The following is a 17599-nucleotide window of genomic DNA, read 5'->3' on the forward strand; positions in this document are numbered from 1 at the left end:
AATTTTCCCATTTTTCATTGTGCGTGTACATAATTTCCATACCTTGAGCATTCGTTTTGTCATCAGCTGTCCCTCCAACCACACATCCGCCTCCCAAAGAAGAATGTGACGAGTGTCCGTACTCGCTGCCTGGTAGAGGGGCAACTTGTGGTTCTGCCCCCAACACCACACAGCCCACCCCCAGCGTGGAGTCAGAGGCGTGTCCGTACCGATGGCCTGGCAGCAACGTAGGAGGCGGGTCACGACAGGTGAGCCCACAGCTCACGCCCAAGTTGGAGTCGGAGGAGTAGCCTTGGGCGCTGTCGGGTAGAGCGTGAGGTGAACGTTTGACTTCCTCCTGCGCGACCACACATCCCGTTACCAGCACAGAGTCTGATGCGTGGCCATGAGCGCTTCCGGGCAAGGCTGCCGAGGTGGGCTCCAACCCGGAGACCACGCAGCCCGGCTGGAGGGTGCAGTCAGAGGCGTGCCCATGCTTGCTCCAACGGGGTCGCGCGTCTGGAACATTGGAAACAAACTCGCCTACTTTGATGTTGGCGTCCGATGAATGGCCGTGCACACTGGGGGAGGGCAGCACCGCCGCCGCTTCAGAGATGTTTTCGCCGACTTTAATGTGGGCGTCGGAGGCATGGCCATGGGGGTTTCGGGAGGGGACCGGGGCAACAAAGTCCGACACATTCTCTCCAACTTTGATGTGAGCATCAGTGGCGTGGCCATGGATGTTGGAGGACGGGAGCGAGGCTTGGACATCTGAGACATGCTGGCCAATGTTGATGTGTGAATCGGAGGGATGACCAATCTTCATTGGAGATAGAGGGGTGGCCATGTTTGATTTCTCAACATTGTGATCAACACTATGCTCACACATGGGATAATTAACCCCGGTACTATTTGAAAGGTTCCAAACACCATCATGTTTTTGTTGAGGAACAACATCCTTATCAACAACACCTTCATGGGTTCCATTTTTCTTCTCCAGCAGCACAGAACCATCACCTTCTCCAAGCTGTGTAGCTCCCTCACAAGGAACTCCAGCGACACTTCTTTTGGACGCATGTCCCGGCTCTTCCGGGGTGAACTGGCCAATGGGGAAGCTGGATTTGGAGGCGTGGCCAAAGGGGCTGGCCTTTGGGAGCCTGTCAAGGATGAGAGGCACATTCTCACCCATGGGAAAGTGGGAAAAGGAGGGGTGGTTTTGGGTGTAGTCACAACGCGGTTTGGGATGAGGTGGGGTGATTCCTCCAAGCGGACTGAAGGGGGTGCTAAAGTCGTAGTCTATTAGCTGTGCTGTGGGACACTCCTCAGGGAGGTTGGAGCCCATCCCCGGTGAGGTGGCGTTCGGCTCTGGGCGAAAGTCGCCAGAGATGAAAATGGCGGTGTCGCCTACTGTGTGAGAAGGTTCTAATTCTTGGGCTTTCTCCTCTTTTGTTTCGAGCAATTCCTGGGTGAGCGTGTCCTGGGAAGAGACGTCCATATTTCATTATTTGAAATGGCGGCACCATGACAAAGACAGCAAATGATGTCCTACCGGCGGTGATGTATGCTGAGCCGGTGACGCTGGGCATCCCTCCTGGCCCAAAGGATATTTCTCTAATAACGCCTGAAAAAAGCAAACATGGGTTTCACCTGTTAATGCACACTTGTGAGCTTTTCACTCATGCAACAAACCTTCAACTGCTGCTGGTCGTGCATGAAGAAGTCAGAACGGGCTGTGTCAAATCTCAACCTCTGCACCCTCCACAAGGCCCGCCTCTCCCGGCGAGCTGCGTCCTCCGACATGTGGCTGAACTGAGCGATCAGTTCCTTCCTGCAGCCGGACAAAAAGGGCAGGAAATACATGAGGAAGTTACGGTACAAAAGGGATGAAGTCAAATGCATTCAGAAGATATAACAAAATATTACAACAGACAGCTTATTAATGCAAATAATGGGATCCACCTATGCTGCCTACAAAGACCACTGTTAACTCAATCCCAGCCATATACCGTCCATTTTAGACCATTTTGACTCATCTTTCAAGGCATACAGAATATTGTATTCTATGGGTATATATATTTACACTCTTGTCATTTAGAAAAAAGTTTGTACCTCTAATGAAATAAAAAGTAATCATTCTACATACATTTCAGGAAAATATCAGTTCCCTACAAAAAAGGTAGGAAAAACAGCTTTTTCAAGCATAACGTTCACACAAATACGTTTTGCTTTTGTGATCGCTGAAAGATCTATACAAAAAAAAGTAGTTTAACTTCAAAATTATTTATTTACAAATGTAACACCATGAACTATTTACAATTACATTACATTCGGAACTCAACTATGCACATGCATGTGTGTGCGCGTGTACATGTGTGAGCGTGCGTTGCATGTGCAAGTGTTTGTCTATGTTTGTGTGCACGCTACACTCCTCCATGCTCTCAAACTTCCTCCTTCGTGTCTTCCGTGTTATGAGGGCCGCCACCATGAGGGCTGCAGAGTTCTTATCACATGCACTTCTGCCACCTAGTGGCTGTTTTTTATAAATGTATACAGTATACGTCTTTGGTATTGAATAAGTTAAGCACATTACTATTCCATTCTCAGCTGACATGTTTGCATGGTGGTGTTGCGTTTTCCTCTTGTGGGTGGCGGGAGTCGAGTGGCAACTTTGAGGTGCATTACCGTACCTAGCATGTTGTGTGTCATGAGTTACGAACGTGATATGGCAACTGGATCGGCCCGATCTCCTGGCGGGATCTGATATTCTATGATATTATCCAAAAATACAGTGTATCGGAACCCGCTCCCAAATCGAGTCGGGACATCCCTATTTACAATTCAAGGTTGAAACTTGTAAATAATTCTAGACCGTCGAATGAGCAAGCTTGTTGTTGTGTGTGTAGCATGCCAATGCTAGCCATTGGCCATTAGTGTGAAGATACAGTATCCCAGATCACATGATTTGGCCTTAATTTGTGCATCACGCCTCCAAAAAAATTTTTTTTTTTGCATAATCTTGCCAACTAATAGGCAGTAGGACTAACATGAGAAGTATAAAATGACAGTTATTGGAGCCACACACAGTCATTTGACAATATTGATAAAACCCCCAGCCACTCTCCCCCCCTGATCACGTGTGGTAATGAGGCCCTTTTGGTGATTATTAAACCAATCGATAAGTCATCAGTTTGCCGTCAGACCTGGCTCTCTGCTCCAGTTGCTCCCCCAGCGCTTGAAGTCTCTTCTCCCGGTCTCGCAGCTCTCGGGCGAAGCTGAAGTCGTTATCCTCCTGCTTCTTCTTGGCCGAACTGCGCCACTGAGACAACGGCATCACATAGTATGGTAAGAAACATTCATACAAGTTATTGGAATGCCACACAATCAAAATATTGACGGATTTGCCACCAATGGGGTAGCAGTAGGGAAGGCCAAATAAGTCCAGTGCAATCCCCCATCATTCTTTGCGGCACTGCTTTCAATAGTTGTTAATATTATATGTTTGATGTGGTGTATTTAGTTTTTTGTAATTCCATGTACATGTATTAAGTTTTCAGTCCTCCTATGTTCATAAGTACATACAGTGTGAAGAAAACCTAATCAAGTGGAGGCATTGTGACAGACACCAACTTCTGACGCGACTTTCTGTGTGCACGACTGTGATTGACAGCATACCCCAGCCTATCAAACAGCCGCACATGCAGGGATGCTGTTTTGGGTGGGAAACGCCCACCCAAATGGCGACAGCAAACCTTTTAGGTTTGCCCACACACACTCGGGCACACACTCGCGTTACATTGAAAAGAAATTTGAGATGAATGAATGAAAAAAAGGCGAAGAAAAGGAAATGCAGTTACAACAAGGTATATGATGATGAGAGGTATATGATGACCTCTTTGCTAGCACTTTGTGTTGTGCTTTTGTAAATGCAGATAATTTTAACTGCAATTCTGTGTTCTTATTTGTAGGTCTATAGTTGTTATTTAAATACAGTTATCTGCGTCCCATGTTGTCCCCAAGCATACTCCCTGTCCCACATCTGGTGAGTTTGGATCTGGTCACCCTACTGTCACTATGTGCGACTGGCCAATCACAAAGCGTGAAGAGTGATTACATAATGAGCATTTCCTTTAAACTCAAATACGGGTAACAACGAAATGTACTAGTTTCATACTGATATCTGGCAAAATGCAACACGATACTCATTTATATCCAGCTCATCCCTAATGTCATCCCTAAGGGCTTGCTGTATTTGTGTTTTTCTAACTGGCCATTTATTGTACATTTTCATGGGGGTTGACTAATTTCAGGTGCAACTGTATGACAGGAGGGAGTGGTGAAGAAAGAAGTTACTTATATGCCCACATTGCCCGAATTGTTTAACTTTTGACAAATTAAACATCAACAAAAACGAATGAACTACTTTTTTAATCCCTTAGACTAACATGAGGCACACAGTCAGAGTCGCTACCTCCTGCTCCTGCTCCAGGTGGTGCTTGAGCTCCTCGAATCGCTCCCTCTTCTTGGCCTCCTCCGCCAGACGCTGTGACACCTGGCGCCCTGCAGGAGGCGAGGGAGAGCGTAGTGAGCTGCTTAGGTCGCTGCGCTAATGGTGCATCACAGCTCAAAAACACACACAACGCCCACACTCACTCGCGCGCATACACAAGCACACGTCAAACATCAATGCCAGGAAAGGAAGGAGCCATCCAACTTTACCTCACATCTTCTCATGTCCTGAAAGGATGTGAGGAGTTTGTTACAAAGCATGTGAGGGGTGATTAGACATCACACTCCACAGCGGCCGGAAGCCTGCTCAAAAGATTCCCTGTGTGCAATTAAACCTAGTGCGACTGTGCTGCTCTCACAGCCACAAGTCAACAAGCTAACATCTGTTACAAAACAGAACGGCGCTATTTAGGGAAAAAAAGTACACTCGGTGGGGGAGAGGATGATCCTGTATATCAAAACACCACATCAAATTAGACATGCAGTGTGTGTGTGTGTGTGTGTGTGTGTGTGTGTGTGTGTGTGTGCGTGCGTGCGTACTAACCACGGATGCTCTCCAGTGTTTTGGCTGCCGACGCTCTGACCTGATTGATCAGCTCCTGGCGCGCCTCCTCAGCTCGCTGGGCCTATAAACAGCAATCATGGTTAACGAAGATGTATGCTCCTGCAGCTACTATGCTTGTATATCAAACTCCACAAAACACTTGTCTCAACTACTTTAAGGGAATGTTGCTCGACAGAGATGTAATAGATCAGATGAGACATAATACAAAGGAGCCTCAAATTCAAATACTGTAGTATTAGTACTAATAGTATTATTGTTATAGTCAGATGCAACGTAAATGTAAATATATACTTTAACATAAGCTGCCTTTCTGTTAAAGTTGAGTGTTTTTTTTGTGACGCCTAATGGCCATACTAACTCACCCAGTTAAGCTTGTGATGCACACAAACTTTCTAATATGCTTCTGCTGTGGAGACCATGTGTCTGTAAGTAATGTGCAACTGTAATGATGATACATACCCGTGTGGATTGAGTAATACAATTACAAAGCAGTACAATTGCTGTTTAACTGGGACACAAAATCTGTCCAGCTCAGAGACTGCAGATGTCAAATGTTAAGTCCAACTTTTAAGCCTTTTAAACTCATGGATCGGTGCTTCCGACAAGATAAAAGATATAAATTCACTTAAATATCTGTAGATGAAATCACATTCTAATCTGATGGTGCAAAATATTTCAATGATTTCAATTGCCATTATTTTTCTGATGGGTCTGTGTGTTTAAGTACCTGCACCTCCCTGCTGACGGCGCTGTGCTTGGCGATCCTCTCCATGCGCCCTCGGTACACAGCGCAGTCCCTCTCAATCTGCTCCACCTCCTGCAGGGAGAAAGTGACGGCGATGCGAGGCACAGGCAGCTCTGACAAGCAGATGTAGTGCTGCAGAGACACGTGAAAAGACACATTATTACCAAGCAACTGTTCTTTTCTTTTAATCCCACGGCAATTTCATCCCTTAATCCTGATAATGCTTAAAAACGTCTCATTTTGGCAACTTTGTCTGACAGGAAACTATGCAGAAGTGACAATGTGGGCTGCACATTTGTAAGTGCATTCAGACAAGGCTTCACCGTGTAATTTTTTTTAATTCAACACGCTGTCACTGCAAGTCAAGATGACATGGTGAGTTGACATAGATCATCTTGTCGCCTTGAATTCATTCTGTAATTGCTCAACCTGCTGATGCATCAGCCTCAGCGACACAAGATTCATTTATTTACTTCCCTGATAGTATCAATCTAAGCTAAACATGAATAACCTGAATAATTCATTTCAATCACATTAGCGCATGGGGGTGTACCGAGCCACTATAGTGGTATCATAAAAATGATGTTAAAACAGAACATCAGCGCACACATGACACAAAGCAGAGCAGAGCGCTGAATGCCAAAAGATGCAATCCATCTCGGTAAAGTCTCAGCGTCTCCAGATGACGCATCATAATCGCACTTATTGATAAGGATTTGAAAGAGACAGCGAGCGGCCCTGCTCTGCCTCAATATTGATTTGCTGTACCTTTCAGTATAGTATGGAGTCATCCATCTCTACATTGTAGTTTCAACATCACGCCCTGGCTCTATGGCGGCTTTTCCAAATGCACAAACCTCATTATCTGAAACTTCACCATTTAACACAAGAATACAGCATTCTAAATACACTTATAGGAAAAGTGGAAAAAGCATAATAGGTCCCCTTTAAGCATTTTCAAGTATAAAAATTGTCAAATTAACTATAATACAAATACAAGGCACAAGAAGCATTTCGACCAATGAATAAATGTCAGTGATCTCACAACAGGCACAATAATGAAAACAAAATAATCATAATAAAACAGGCTATTGTTTGGGCCATCTGTTTGGGTCACCCATGACAAGCTAAAATTCAAAATCACTTCCTGTCCTCCACACATCCGTCCACCCACCATTAGCGCTTGCTAGGTAACACATGACAATGAGTTTTATTACATCTGAAATGACTTATTTGGTCTTGTTATGTCAACTATATTGAGTAATACAATTGTAAAGCCATTTAGAGCCGCCATTACAATACAATGGTGAGGCAATTTAATTACAGCGGGGAGCTACATTGTCCAGAAAAACAACAACAAACTGCTAACATGTGAGTCTGTTTTTTCCAGACAATTTAGCAATTAATGCATACACATTAGACCAAGACCAAGTCCGAAACCTTGGCGTGCTGATAGGCTTGTTTAACAATCATATCAAATCAGTCACCAAAACAGCTTTTTACCAATTAAAGAGTATATCAAGAATTAAGAGCTTCATGTCCAAAAAAGCTCAGGAGAAGTTGATTTATGCTTTTATCTCCAACAGATTTGATTACTGTGATGGTCTTTCTGACTGGACTCCCCCCAAACAGTATTAAACAACTGCAGCTCATTCAGAGTTTTAACCACAACAAAGAGATCAGAGCACATAACCCCTGTTCTCAAGTCTTTACACTGGCTTCCAGTCAGCTACAGAATTGATTTTAGAATACATGAAGGACATGTTAGCATCGTATAAACCCACAAGAGCTCCGAGATCTACCCACTTAGGTCAGATAGTGGAGTACAGACGAGATACACATGGTGAAACAGCATTTAGCTGTTATGCTACACACAAATGGAAAAAAAAATACCAGCAGAACTGAAATCAGCCCCAACTGTAAGCACTTTTAAATCTAGGTTAAAAACTTCTCTCTTTTCACGTGCAAATGGCTGAGTTCTTAAAAGTTTTTAAATTCTTGGATTTGTATTTACTTTTACTCTTTTTAATATTTGCCATTTTAATGCTTTAATTAAATGTTTTTTTTATTATTTTCTTTTTTATTAAGTTTTTTATGCTCCTACTGTTAAATGTTCTGTTTATGTAAAGCACATTGAGTTGCATATTGGTATGAAATGTGTGTCACTCATCACTGTTTTTAAAAACATCTAAAAACAGACACCCCTCCCAATTAAGTCTACCATATTGGTGACTATAAATGTGTTAGTTCAAGTCTTGAGGGCTCTAATCATTTTAAAAACATATTGTTTGAAGATTGTGAACAGGTTTTCTGTGCTCTATCAATGAAAATATTCACTTCCTAAATAAGGAATCCTCCTTCGCATAAATTCATTTATTTAAAAAGGAGTGGTTACTGTATTTCTATTTCCTAGTGAAAACGGGATTCCAAATTCAGCATGGAATTGTGTTTTAAATGTGTTAAGAAGCTCTGCTATGGCAATTTTGTACAATGAGGGTAACTCACCTGAGGGCAGCAGATCCTGAGGAGGTTGATGGTCTTCCCGCAGACGTACACGTCATTAGCAATGTGTCTCAGGAAAACGGGCACACATTCCTCCACGTCTTTGGAGATCAAAGTGTAGCCATTGACCCAGAAGTGATAGTCTGCAAAATATATATATCAACAAGGTAAATGAACCTTTTAGAAACTCTTGTACTTGACTTCCATGACTTGTTTTATTGTTGGAAATAGCTTAGCTCAGACCAACCGGAGCTAAAAGCACAAGAGAACACCAAAGCACTCAGCATCCAGAGCATTTTACAGCCGGCCCGCCCCGGACATGGCCTGCTGATTGCTTCCCCCCCGGCCAGGATGCACTTTCCCTGCAGGAACGCTGACATTTGGGTGCCCTCCAGACGAGCTGGAGTGTGAGGGTGCAGGAGGTCAAGTGCGGGAGTTGATGAGGTGGAGCCGATGAGCAAATTAACCTCTTAGCCAGACAAAGCTATGGAGTGGCGTGACCTTGAACAGAGTGCTGCGTGACAAACTACATTTGGCCAGGCAACAGTGAGTCACCGCAAAAAAGATTTATGGATTATAGAGGAAGAAAAGAACTGCAGTGAGCTGGAAATGTCACCTTTATACCTACTCAGAAATACTTAATTACAAATACAGTGCTAGTACTAGGGCATGCTAGAGTTTTGGCTCCCACTGCTGGTCCTCGCTCATAAACACATTATAATGGGACTGTTGTTAAGTGCCGGAGAAGAAGAGAATGTAGCAGGAGGGATCAGTGCTGGCGACTTAGTGAGTAATCAGATCCCTCTAGACACATTTTTTCATAAAAGCAAGTAGCAACAAATCTCGTGAAGAGACTTTTGGAAACTAAAAAGGAGACTTTTTTGCTTTTAAATGACAAAGGCATAGAAGCTGGTGCTGGTGTGGGCTCCTCCCCCATCTCAAAGCACTCACAGGCCTCTGTGACATAAAAGACGCTGCATTCGTAACTGTAAACATATCTGTTGTGCTTTTTGTTTGTTTTTTTACTCACACGTGTTTTTATATCAAAGGGTGAAGAATAATGCCTATTTCACAAGAGGTAGACTGAAGAGGGACTAAAAAAATAAAAACGGTTCTGAATGGCGTTTACTAACAGAAAAACCACGTGTGGCTCTGCTGCCTGCAGATTACTGTCCAATAACTTGGTGGCATCCTTCACAGGCGTAAGGACAAATCCAACAACGTAATAAAAGGAAAATAATGAAATCTATTTTTTCCTTTTTCTGCTATCTATGTCATTTTGAGTCGCTGAAATGTACAGAATAATGCAGTGTGTGTTTTTACTCTCATTTTTGGTTTATTTTGTTTTTGTAATTATCTTGGTTTTGTTTATTTTTAAATTTAATACCGGCAATTATTTAAAATGTTTTATTTTTTGTTATACAATTATATCATTCATTTTAGGGCCGCCACAGTTAGTTAGTTAGTTTGACCCTTAGTCGATGTCATAGTTGTCACCGTGTACCTACAGGCGGGAGCAAATATTGGGCAGAAATGGAGAAGAAAGGGGTATTTTGATTTTTTGATTTCAAAGCCTTGGCAGATGGCTCTCTCAACAAGACCCAAGTTATTTGTATCGGCTGTCGCTGTGATTGGAACTGTCATGGACTACGGCGTTGTCAACTTGCCAGAGAGATGCACTGAGCACTTTAATTGACATTTATACAGTGGTGCCTAGGCATACAAGTGTCCTAACTAATGAGTGTTTTTTTTACGACGGGGCTGATTTTTTGCTTGGAAATGCATGCTAAAATTAGGGTACGAGCTGCTGATTAAAGGCAAGCATAGCCTTGGTTGGACATCTATGTTGGGTCTTCTGTCATGTCAGAGCTAGCTTCGCTAGCATTAGCTAGAATTAGCAGTGCACTGGCTAGTCATCGACATATCAGTAAAACATGCGTACATGATAGAGATTTGATTTAGCTTATTTAATATGTATTGTCTCAAACTATGACAGGAACAACATCAAATTAAAATCACTAAATGAATACAGATAGAGACTTGTTTCTCAGGTTGTGTACCACGAATATGCACATTAGCACTCAAAGAGCATCCCGAATATAAAGTGCTCAAGCCAAAAATCAATATGCGGATCAAAAAATAAAAGATACGCTGTGGTGACTCCGTAATCAGGAAAAAGCCGAAAGAAAATGAGGAAGGTCATCAAATCTTACCTTTGTGCATTCCCACGGCATTTGGGAGCAAACATTAAGTGAAGGAAAAAGGCTATAAAATACAGTGTAGTAGTCCATCAGTGTGAATTTCTCTTGGAGATGAATAAAGTATCTCTTTGCATTACATGAGAATGGGAGGATGTGCATTCAAGGACGGTCAAAGCAAGTGGGACAACTTTCCGTTTGCATTAAGCATTCAAACACTGGGGGATTTATAACTGTATATTATTTTCAAAGCCACCATACACCAGTACAAGCCTGGACTGCATTTCAGAGAAGTTGTGTACCGAACAAATATGCACATAAGCTCATCAAATCTTACCTTTATGCATTCCCACATGGTATCAACATTCCACTTTATATGACTACCACAGTTGTAAACACACACCTAATGTTTGCAATAGTAAAAAAAAATAAAACATAAACATTTGGGAGCAAATATGAGGTGTCAGTATAGTAGTAGCACTACTATGTGGGACAAAGTTAGAAGGTGCGTTCAAGTAACACTACTCGCATTAAACCAACAAAAAACTGTGGAATTTCTATTTTTGCAATTTTGACCAAAATGGTCATCTCTTTACACAAGATTTGAAGTAGTTATTGCAGTTGCATATCAAATTGTTTACCATAAAGAGATTGACATCCCTATTTATTATAGATGTCAAAATTGTGTTTAGATGAAATTATTTACGATTCAACCATGGACGGAATGTAATTAATCACAAATATTTTCATCGATTGACAGCCCTAATTTATTTACATAATTATTATTAAGATTTTTATTCTTATTATTATGTGTTTATTTAATTTTGATTTTCATTAGAGTTTTTCATAATTATTTCAAAAATAATGAAAGCAAAACAAAAACACTAAAATTTAAATTAATTGCATTACATTTTCATGTAAAATGGACGCTCACAACAAAGGAGTGAGTGCAGGGGCACCGCCCCATGAGGCAGTTTTAATATTATGCAGGAGGGGACTCATTTATAACATCCAAGCAGTAGCCACTAATTCATCAAGTGCCTCTGTATTTCTGTTTTGGTTGGCAATTGGGTTTTCACAACACTCTCCTGCTTTCAATCGATTAGTCAGACATTCTCACCTCTGACGCCGAGGTACTCTTCATTGACCTGGATCATGAACTCTTTGTAAACATCTCGGAACACGCCACTGTACACCCAGTCGGACACGAACCTAAGACACACGAGAGATACATCACAGAGTCTGGACAAAAGCACCGAAGCCTGTTATGTTTATTCAAGACACGTCGGCGTGTGCGCTGACCTGGTGTACGGCTCACAGCTGCTCTTGAGGAGAGACAGCAGGACTGGGTAGTTCTCGTTGCTGCAGTTGTTCTGGGCTTCGTTGTACAGGTGGGAGAGAAGCTTGACGCCCTGCACACAGCAGCGACATCCCATGTGAACGGTGACACGACAAGGCCAGCCGACGTCAGATAAAGAGCACTCACCACAGGGAAGGCGGCCTGGTCGCCACCCAGAGGCCCGTCCACGTGGCACAGTTCTGACAGGTACCTTTAGATGAAAGCAGCACAGGACATTAGCATCTCCTTTCATCTGACTGCACGATTCACAGGCAAAAGTTCAGCATCAAAAGCATGGAAATGAATGGGAGACCGAAGCCAAACCCACAAAAGGAAATGGGGGAAAAATTTATTTCACCTGAGTTGTTGGCCCACTTTGCGGAAAAGGAAGCCAATGGTCAGCAGGCTAAGTGTGGGCGGTGTGCTGAGAACACATGCTCTGTAGTAATGCAAGTACTTCCTCAGACCTCCTGTGAATGCCTGAGAGACAAACACGTACTTTGTGTTAACGTTCTTATTTGAAGGTGATACAACCATTTCACTAAATGTGGAACTTCAGATAATGAGCGTTGATGTTTACTCACTAGAGGAGCACTTGTTTCTGAAGTATGAAAAGCATGGCTGGTTGACAAACGGCAATGTGTAAAGCACTGGCAAACTAGCACTAATGGCCACTGACAATGGTTATGCGAAATGTGCTTCTTAATGATCTTATAACTCTAATATGCGTCTCTGGAGCCTGCTTTTTAGAAGTAACTTTATGGGAAAAAAACACAAAAAAGGGGGGAAAGGGTTTTGCTACACATCTTAAAATAAAGTCTGGAGCTGTGCATTTAGTTTTTCTTCAACAAATACACAAACCAACGTTGGTAAAAAGTGGATAAAGGACACAAAAGCGCTTCTCAGGTGATTACAAGGTGCAGACCCATAAAACAGGTCTTACTAAAAGCATGTTTGAACTGTCTAATTCCAGTGTCAAGGCTTTCCAATACACTATGATGGCACTTGAGATTTATTGTTGAAAAATACTAAAGTATGGGATCGATTCATCAAACCTGTCCCTAGTGTTGGCCCAAACCCACCTGGAAGACCAGACCTTTCTTGTCAGCACTCTGTAGAGAGAAGCGGCTCAGCCTCAGGTAGTAGGTGCCATACTGGGCCAGTTCTGCCAAAAGACGAGAGACACTCTCCGGAGAGGCCCCTGACACGCACACACCAGGCCGGATGTCGAAATGAACACTCTGTGAAGAAGATCCACACAAGATATGAGTCTAATAACATCTAATGCAAGAGCACAGATATTACTTATAAAAAGGTAATATCACATTTAACCGAGTCACGTCCATGGTGATTCGTGTTGTATTATTGTGATATGAGATTATATTTTACTCTTTGGTGTTTGTTGTCCTTCTTATGGATGTAAGATGACAATACCGGCACTCTTCTGGGACATGAACAATATCTGGCAATGTGATTGAGCTCACAACACAAACACCAAACGTCTCAATAACAGGAGTTTACATGACAGTGTAGGGTGTGGGGTGTGCACAGCAGGCTACACGTTCATGATAACCAAGACATTGTAAAATAAAATATCTCTGCAAGGTGTATAAAAACTTTATGGGAAAAGAAAATAAAAGAAAAAGCTTCCTAGTATATCGTTTTTTTCTGTAATAAGTGGCTTTTCTATTTTTTTTTTTAATGTGATGAGATATTTTATGAGGTTGTGTTTTATGCTGTCGTTACAGGATTGAAAAAAAAGCAAAAATAAGAAAGGTACCTAGGGAGTGCAGGACAAAAACACAACCCCAAAAATATGAGGTTCCTACAAAAATATATCAATACATCAATTTAAAAAAATAAGACACTATTATCAAAAGTACTGTATAAAATGCATAAAATATGGGGACCTGATCCTGCATTTTTGACTTTTTGTTTAAACAAGGAAATACCCCATGTACAGTAATGACTTGACACTTTATGCATCAAATTTCACAGCATCACTATATCGGAGATGACCAACAATATATTGTGGTTGAATACAACCTATTTTTTTAAAATGGAGAGTTACCTTATTAAGAGGGAAGGTTGCGGACGTGACACCAATAAGCACATTCAGGAGGTCGCCCACCAACAGCATCTGAGAGTCAAGCGGCAGCGGCAGGGGCGGGGAGGGTGTGCTTGTGCTGACCATCCTCATTTCACCCTCCCAGAGGTGATAAATCTGGTCGAAGGCCTCTCTTCCGCTTTCACTAAGGTACAAAGACTCTTTTCTCCCGGGTGGCCTAGTGTGCAAGACACATTTGGTGAATGTATTCAGAGATGGTGCAAATCATACTGTGATCAACATCAACAGTTTTGACATAGGAAAAGACATATGTAAGCCAACCAACCAGCCAATAGATTCCCAGCAACAGCGTACTCCGGGTTCAAATGTTCTCAAAGCCTCCCACAAATCAACCTCTGGACTGGGACTGGGCTCCGACTGAGAGTCCGGGGTCATGTTGGACGCAGACTGAAAGCCTTCATCTTCAGACTGATCCAAGCATGGCGGAACCTGCACAACCATGACACAGCTCATTTCTTTATTTTTCTCTGCTCTGCGTAGAGGAGTAGTGAGGAGAGAGTAGCAGGCATTTTTTAGGTGGAAGGCACTTGCTCAGAAGCAAGCTGTTGGCCAACAGCAGTTTAGCATACTTCAGCCTTACAGATGAAGATGTCTAAGGCACTACATGCTGAGTCACAGTGAAGGTAAGTAACAACACCTGTGGACAGCATCTGGTATTTGGGAAAACTTTTAACTTTTTAAATGAAAACTGCAGGTTTTTTTTCGGGGATTTTGGCCATCATCCGCAATCCTTATGTTTTTTGTGTGTTCTAAAGATATAAAACCCTTTTATAAATTTTATGGTTTTAACTTTTATATCCATGCTGTGACCATGTAGCAACGGGTACATTCATGATAACAAGTAATACTTATAGTATTATACTATACAGTATTATGATTTCACATAGAAACATAAAAAAAGGAATGCTATCCCCTAGCATTAACTTTGCTAAACTAGAGATGGTAAACCAGATGTCGCTAATGTCGCTTTTCAATGAAGCACCAAAATGCCGAATCTGTTTCGGTACAATTTGAAGGAAAGAAAGCCTTAAAATTTCCTGAAGCTTCACCATCCCTATTCACTGTCTATTCCAAAACCAAAAACACAGCTGCAGTGGCAGCAGCTCCAATATGTAGCGTTACATTTTGGTAGTGACCTGAGGCATTGTGAGCGCGCTGTGAGCGCATGAGTGTGGTGAAGCTAGTCGCTAGCCGGCTGGTAACTAACCGCTGTGGTGTGGCAAGGTGTCACTACGGAAGTAACGTAGTTCTTCGGTGTAACAATGTTAATAACAACAATAATAATGTCTCTGTAGTTTGGTTAATATGCAGGTCACACTATGTAAATTGTTTTTTTCAGAAGGTGGAATAGTTCCCATCATGTGCATTCTTAACTGACCCCCTGACCCCCCCCCCCTTTTTTAATTTTTTTTAGCTATTTTCATAGCTTTAGAATGCACAGAAAAGAGAAAGAAGTGTGTTCATGTCAGTTTTCACATACAGGAGTCATACCCTGATGGCCAGCCCAGTCAGGTCCACATTACTGGGCACAGGAGGCAAGTCCAGTCTGATGTCCAAGTCTGAGGTTCGGGTATGATGCAAAGCTCCAAAAAGGGTCAGCCTGGTCTCCCTCTCAAATCTTTCTTCTGTGTCCATTTTAGTCCGCAGAGCTAACAAGCCTGTGCCTGGCTGGGCATCCATTACCCTCTGAGTGACAAACACGCTCTCCAAGGATGCCCACTCCTCCCCGCATACCAGCCCCCACGCCCGGGCCTCCAGCCTCTGCAGCTCCTCACTCTGGTAGCCCCAGGGTGGAGGTCTGCGCAGCACAGGCCTCTCTCGCCTCATATAGTCCCGACTGAAGGAGGCCGAGGGTGGGGGAGTGGAGCCCGCCAAGAGGACCAGGAGCTCCAGGACTGCATCTATTTCACTCAAACCTGACAAGGGGCCTTCCGGAAGCTTCTCCAGCTGCTCCTCCAGCTTCTCTGCCTCCTCCCGGCAGCCAGCCACTCTCAAGTCAAAACATATCATGAGGACTTGGTTCCTGGGAGGTGAGCTCGCCATAGGGCCAGAGGCGGGGGCCTTGCTGCCTTCCTGGAAAAGCTTTGACAGCAGTGCGCCATAGACACGCTTTTTTAAGGCTTTGCGGAACTCCTCCCTTGAGATGCCTCCCATGGCCCGACGCTTCCATGACACCCCGGCTAGGCTGCTGTCACACAGGGCGGCGAGCAGCTCTGTGATGCTGGAGCTATTGCTGCAGCTGGACTTAATGGGGTGCTGAGGGCTCCGGTACATTGTGATCTCCTCCTTCAGCCTAGATGACAGAAAAGATGATGACACAATATAATATTAAACTAAATTGTTACTGCAAAATTGTTCGACAAAGATCCTCTACATGTCAAGAGGGCCTTTTAAGGGCCTACAGTAAACACACTAGTCAAAGATCATCTATATGTAAGGGACACTGCTATTTTAAGACCTACTGTGCTGCAAATAGACTACACAAAGAGTTTCTATATGTCAGGGTAGATGTGATGTTCTGAACTCGTAGCCCAGACTGACGCAATTTTCAGGCAGGATCAATTTAAAAGGTTATGCAATATATTTATAGCTGATTTAATAGACAACACAAACATATACTAGCACCCACATATACAAACACATTGTGTATGCACTGTGAGTTTGTGTACATACTCAAGACTTATAAGTAGTTTCGTGTACACACACACACAGAACATATAGCTACTAGCTAGCAGTGGCTGTTAGCTAAATTCAGCTATATGAAACATTACAAAAGCAACATTTTACCAGGGAATAAACGCTTTAGTGTAAACTGTTTACCCTCACGATATGGAATGTTGTCGGCTCATTCAGCAGGCAGTTTCCTTCTCCTCCAGGTCTCCGCATTGAGATATTCCCTCCAGCATGCTAACAGTTGTTATTATTAGCATTAGCAACACTCTGCTCGATTAGCCATCCCGCTGTACAGCTCAGGCTCTTCCCACAATAGAAAGTCCTCTTCAGCAGCTCCGAAGAAAATGTTATCACTTGAGTTTCTTCCGATATAGTACCAATCGACGCAGTAAAACACTCCGTGGGTGGCATATTATGGGTGACTTATCAGGGGTTGCTTGTCATTCTTTTTCAAGCCGCTGCGTTCCGGGAGGAGGGCAAAATATCTTTGATGGCGATTGGACAAGGAAAAGACTTGCCACCGTTGATTGGTTGAATTCTTTTATGGGCGGTCAGTCCGACGCTTTGGAGATATTGCGTTCAAGTGACAGGAAAAAAATGGAATTCTCAAGTTGCCTAGTACTCTACTGGTAATTAAGGTCAATGTGGATGCCCGAGGTGTACACATTGTTAACTATTTGAAGTACCTTTAGTAGAGAAGAATAATTTAACCAGCTTGTTATGGCTAGAGTTTTGCAAAATAAAAATATAAATCCCTACATACATCCTTGGCAGTTTAGGTTACAGGAATATAACAACATGTGACTATAACAAAATAATTCACTCACAGTTTTCTGAAACTTTGGAATTAGTCATTTATGACTTTGGAATGCATTTTTATTTATCACAACACAAAATGGCCTCCTCTTCCCCCATAGATAGTAAATCAGATCAAAAGAGGTGAAAATCTGCAAGGTTGGAAACA

General features: G+C 42.8%; 1 protein-coding gene across 2 annotated transcripts in view; it reads right to left on the reverse strand.

Annotated features, from left to right (window-relative positions):
• The window catches only part of tubgcp6 (tubulin gamma complex component 6), a 21861-nt gene extending 4736 nt beyond the window's left edge, over positions 1–17125 (reverse strand). Inside the window, exons 1-17 of one of the 2 annotated variants that reach the window (XM_058075715.1) lie at positions 16783–17125; positions 15454–16255; positions 14228–14391; positions 13906–14119; positions 12917–13075; positions 12193–12314; positions 11982–12045; positions 11798–11907; positions 11616–11707; positions 8301–8440; positions 5778–5927; positions 5030–5111; positions 4448–4536; positions 3180–3295; positions 1669–1807; positions 1529–1600; positions 43–1456 (exon numbers count right to left, since the gene is read on the reverse strand). In XM_058075715.1, the coding sequence (XP_057931698.1) occupies positions 43–1456; positions 1529–1600; positions 1669–1807; positions 3180–3295; positions 4448–4536; positions 5030–5111; positions 5778–5927; positions 8301–8440; positions 11616–11707; positions 11798–11907; positions 11982–12045; positions 12193–12314; positions 12917–13075; positions 13906–14119; positions 14228–14391; positions 15454–16236 (3910 nt within the window). In that variant the 5' untranslated portion in view covers positions 16237–16255; positions 16783–17125. Of the gene's footprint in view, positions 1–42; positions 1457–1528; positions 1601–1668; positions 1808–3179; positions 3296–4447; positions 4537–5029; positions 5112–5777; positions 5928–8300; positions 8441–11615; positions 11708–11797; positions 11908–11981; positions 12046–12192; positions 12315–12916; positions 13076–13905; positions 14120–14227; positions 14392–15442; positions 16256–16782 lie in introns of those variants that run through there. The other variant, XM_058075716.1, reaches the window with a different exon arrangement.
• Positions 17126–17599: the final 474 nt, after the last annotated feature.

This window comes from Doryrhamphus excisus, chromosome 6 (assembly GCF_030265055.1).
Source record: "Doryrhamphus excisus isolate RoL2022-K1 chromosome 6, RoL_Dexc_1.0, whole genome shotgun sequence".
Lineage (NCBI taxonomy): Eukaryota > Metazoa > Chordata > Actinopteri > Syngnathiformes > Syngnathidae > Doryrhamphus > Doryrhamphus excisus.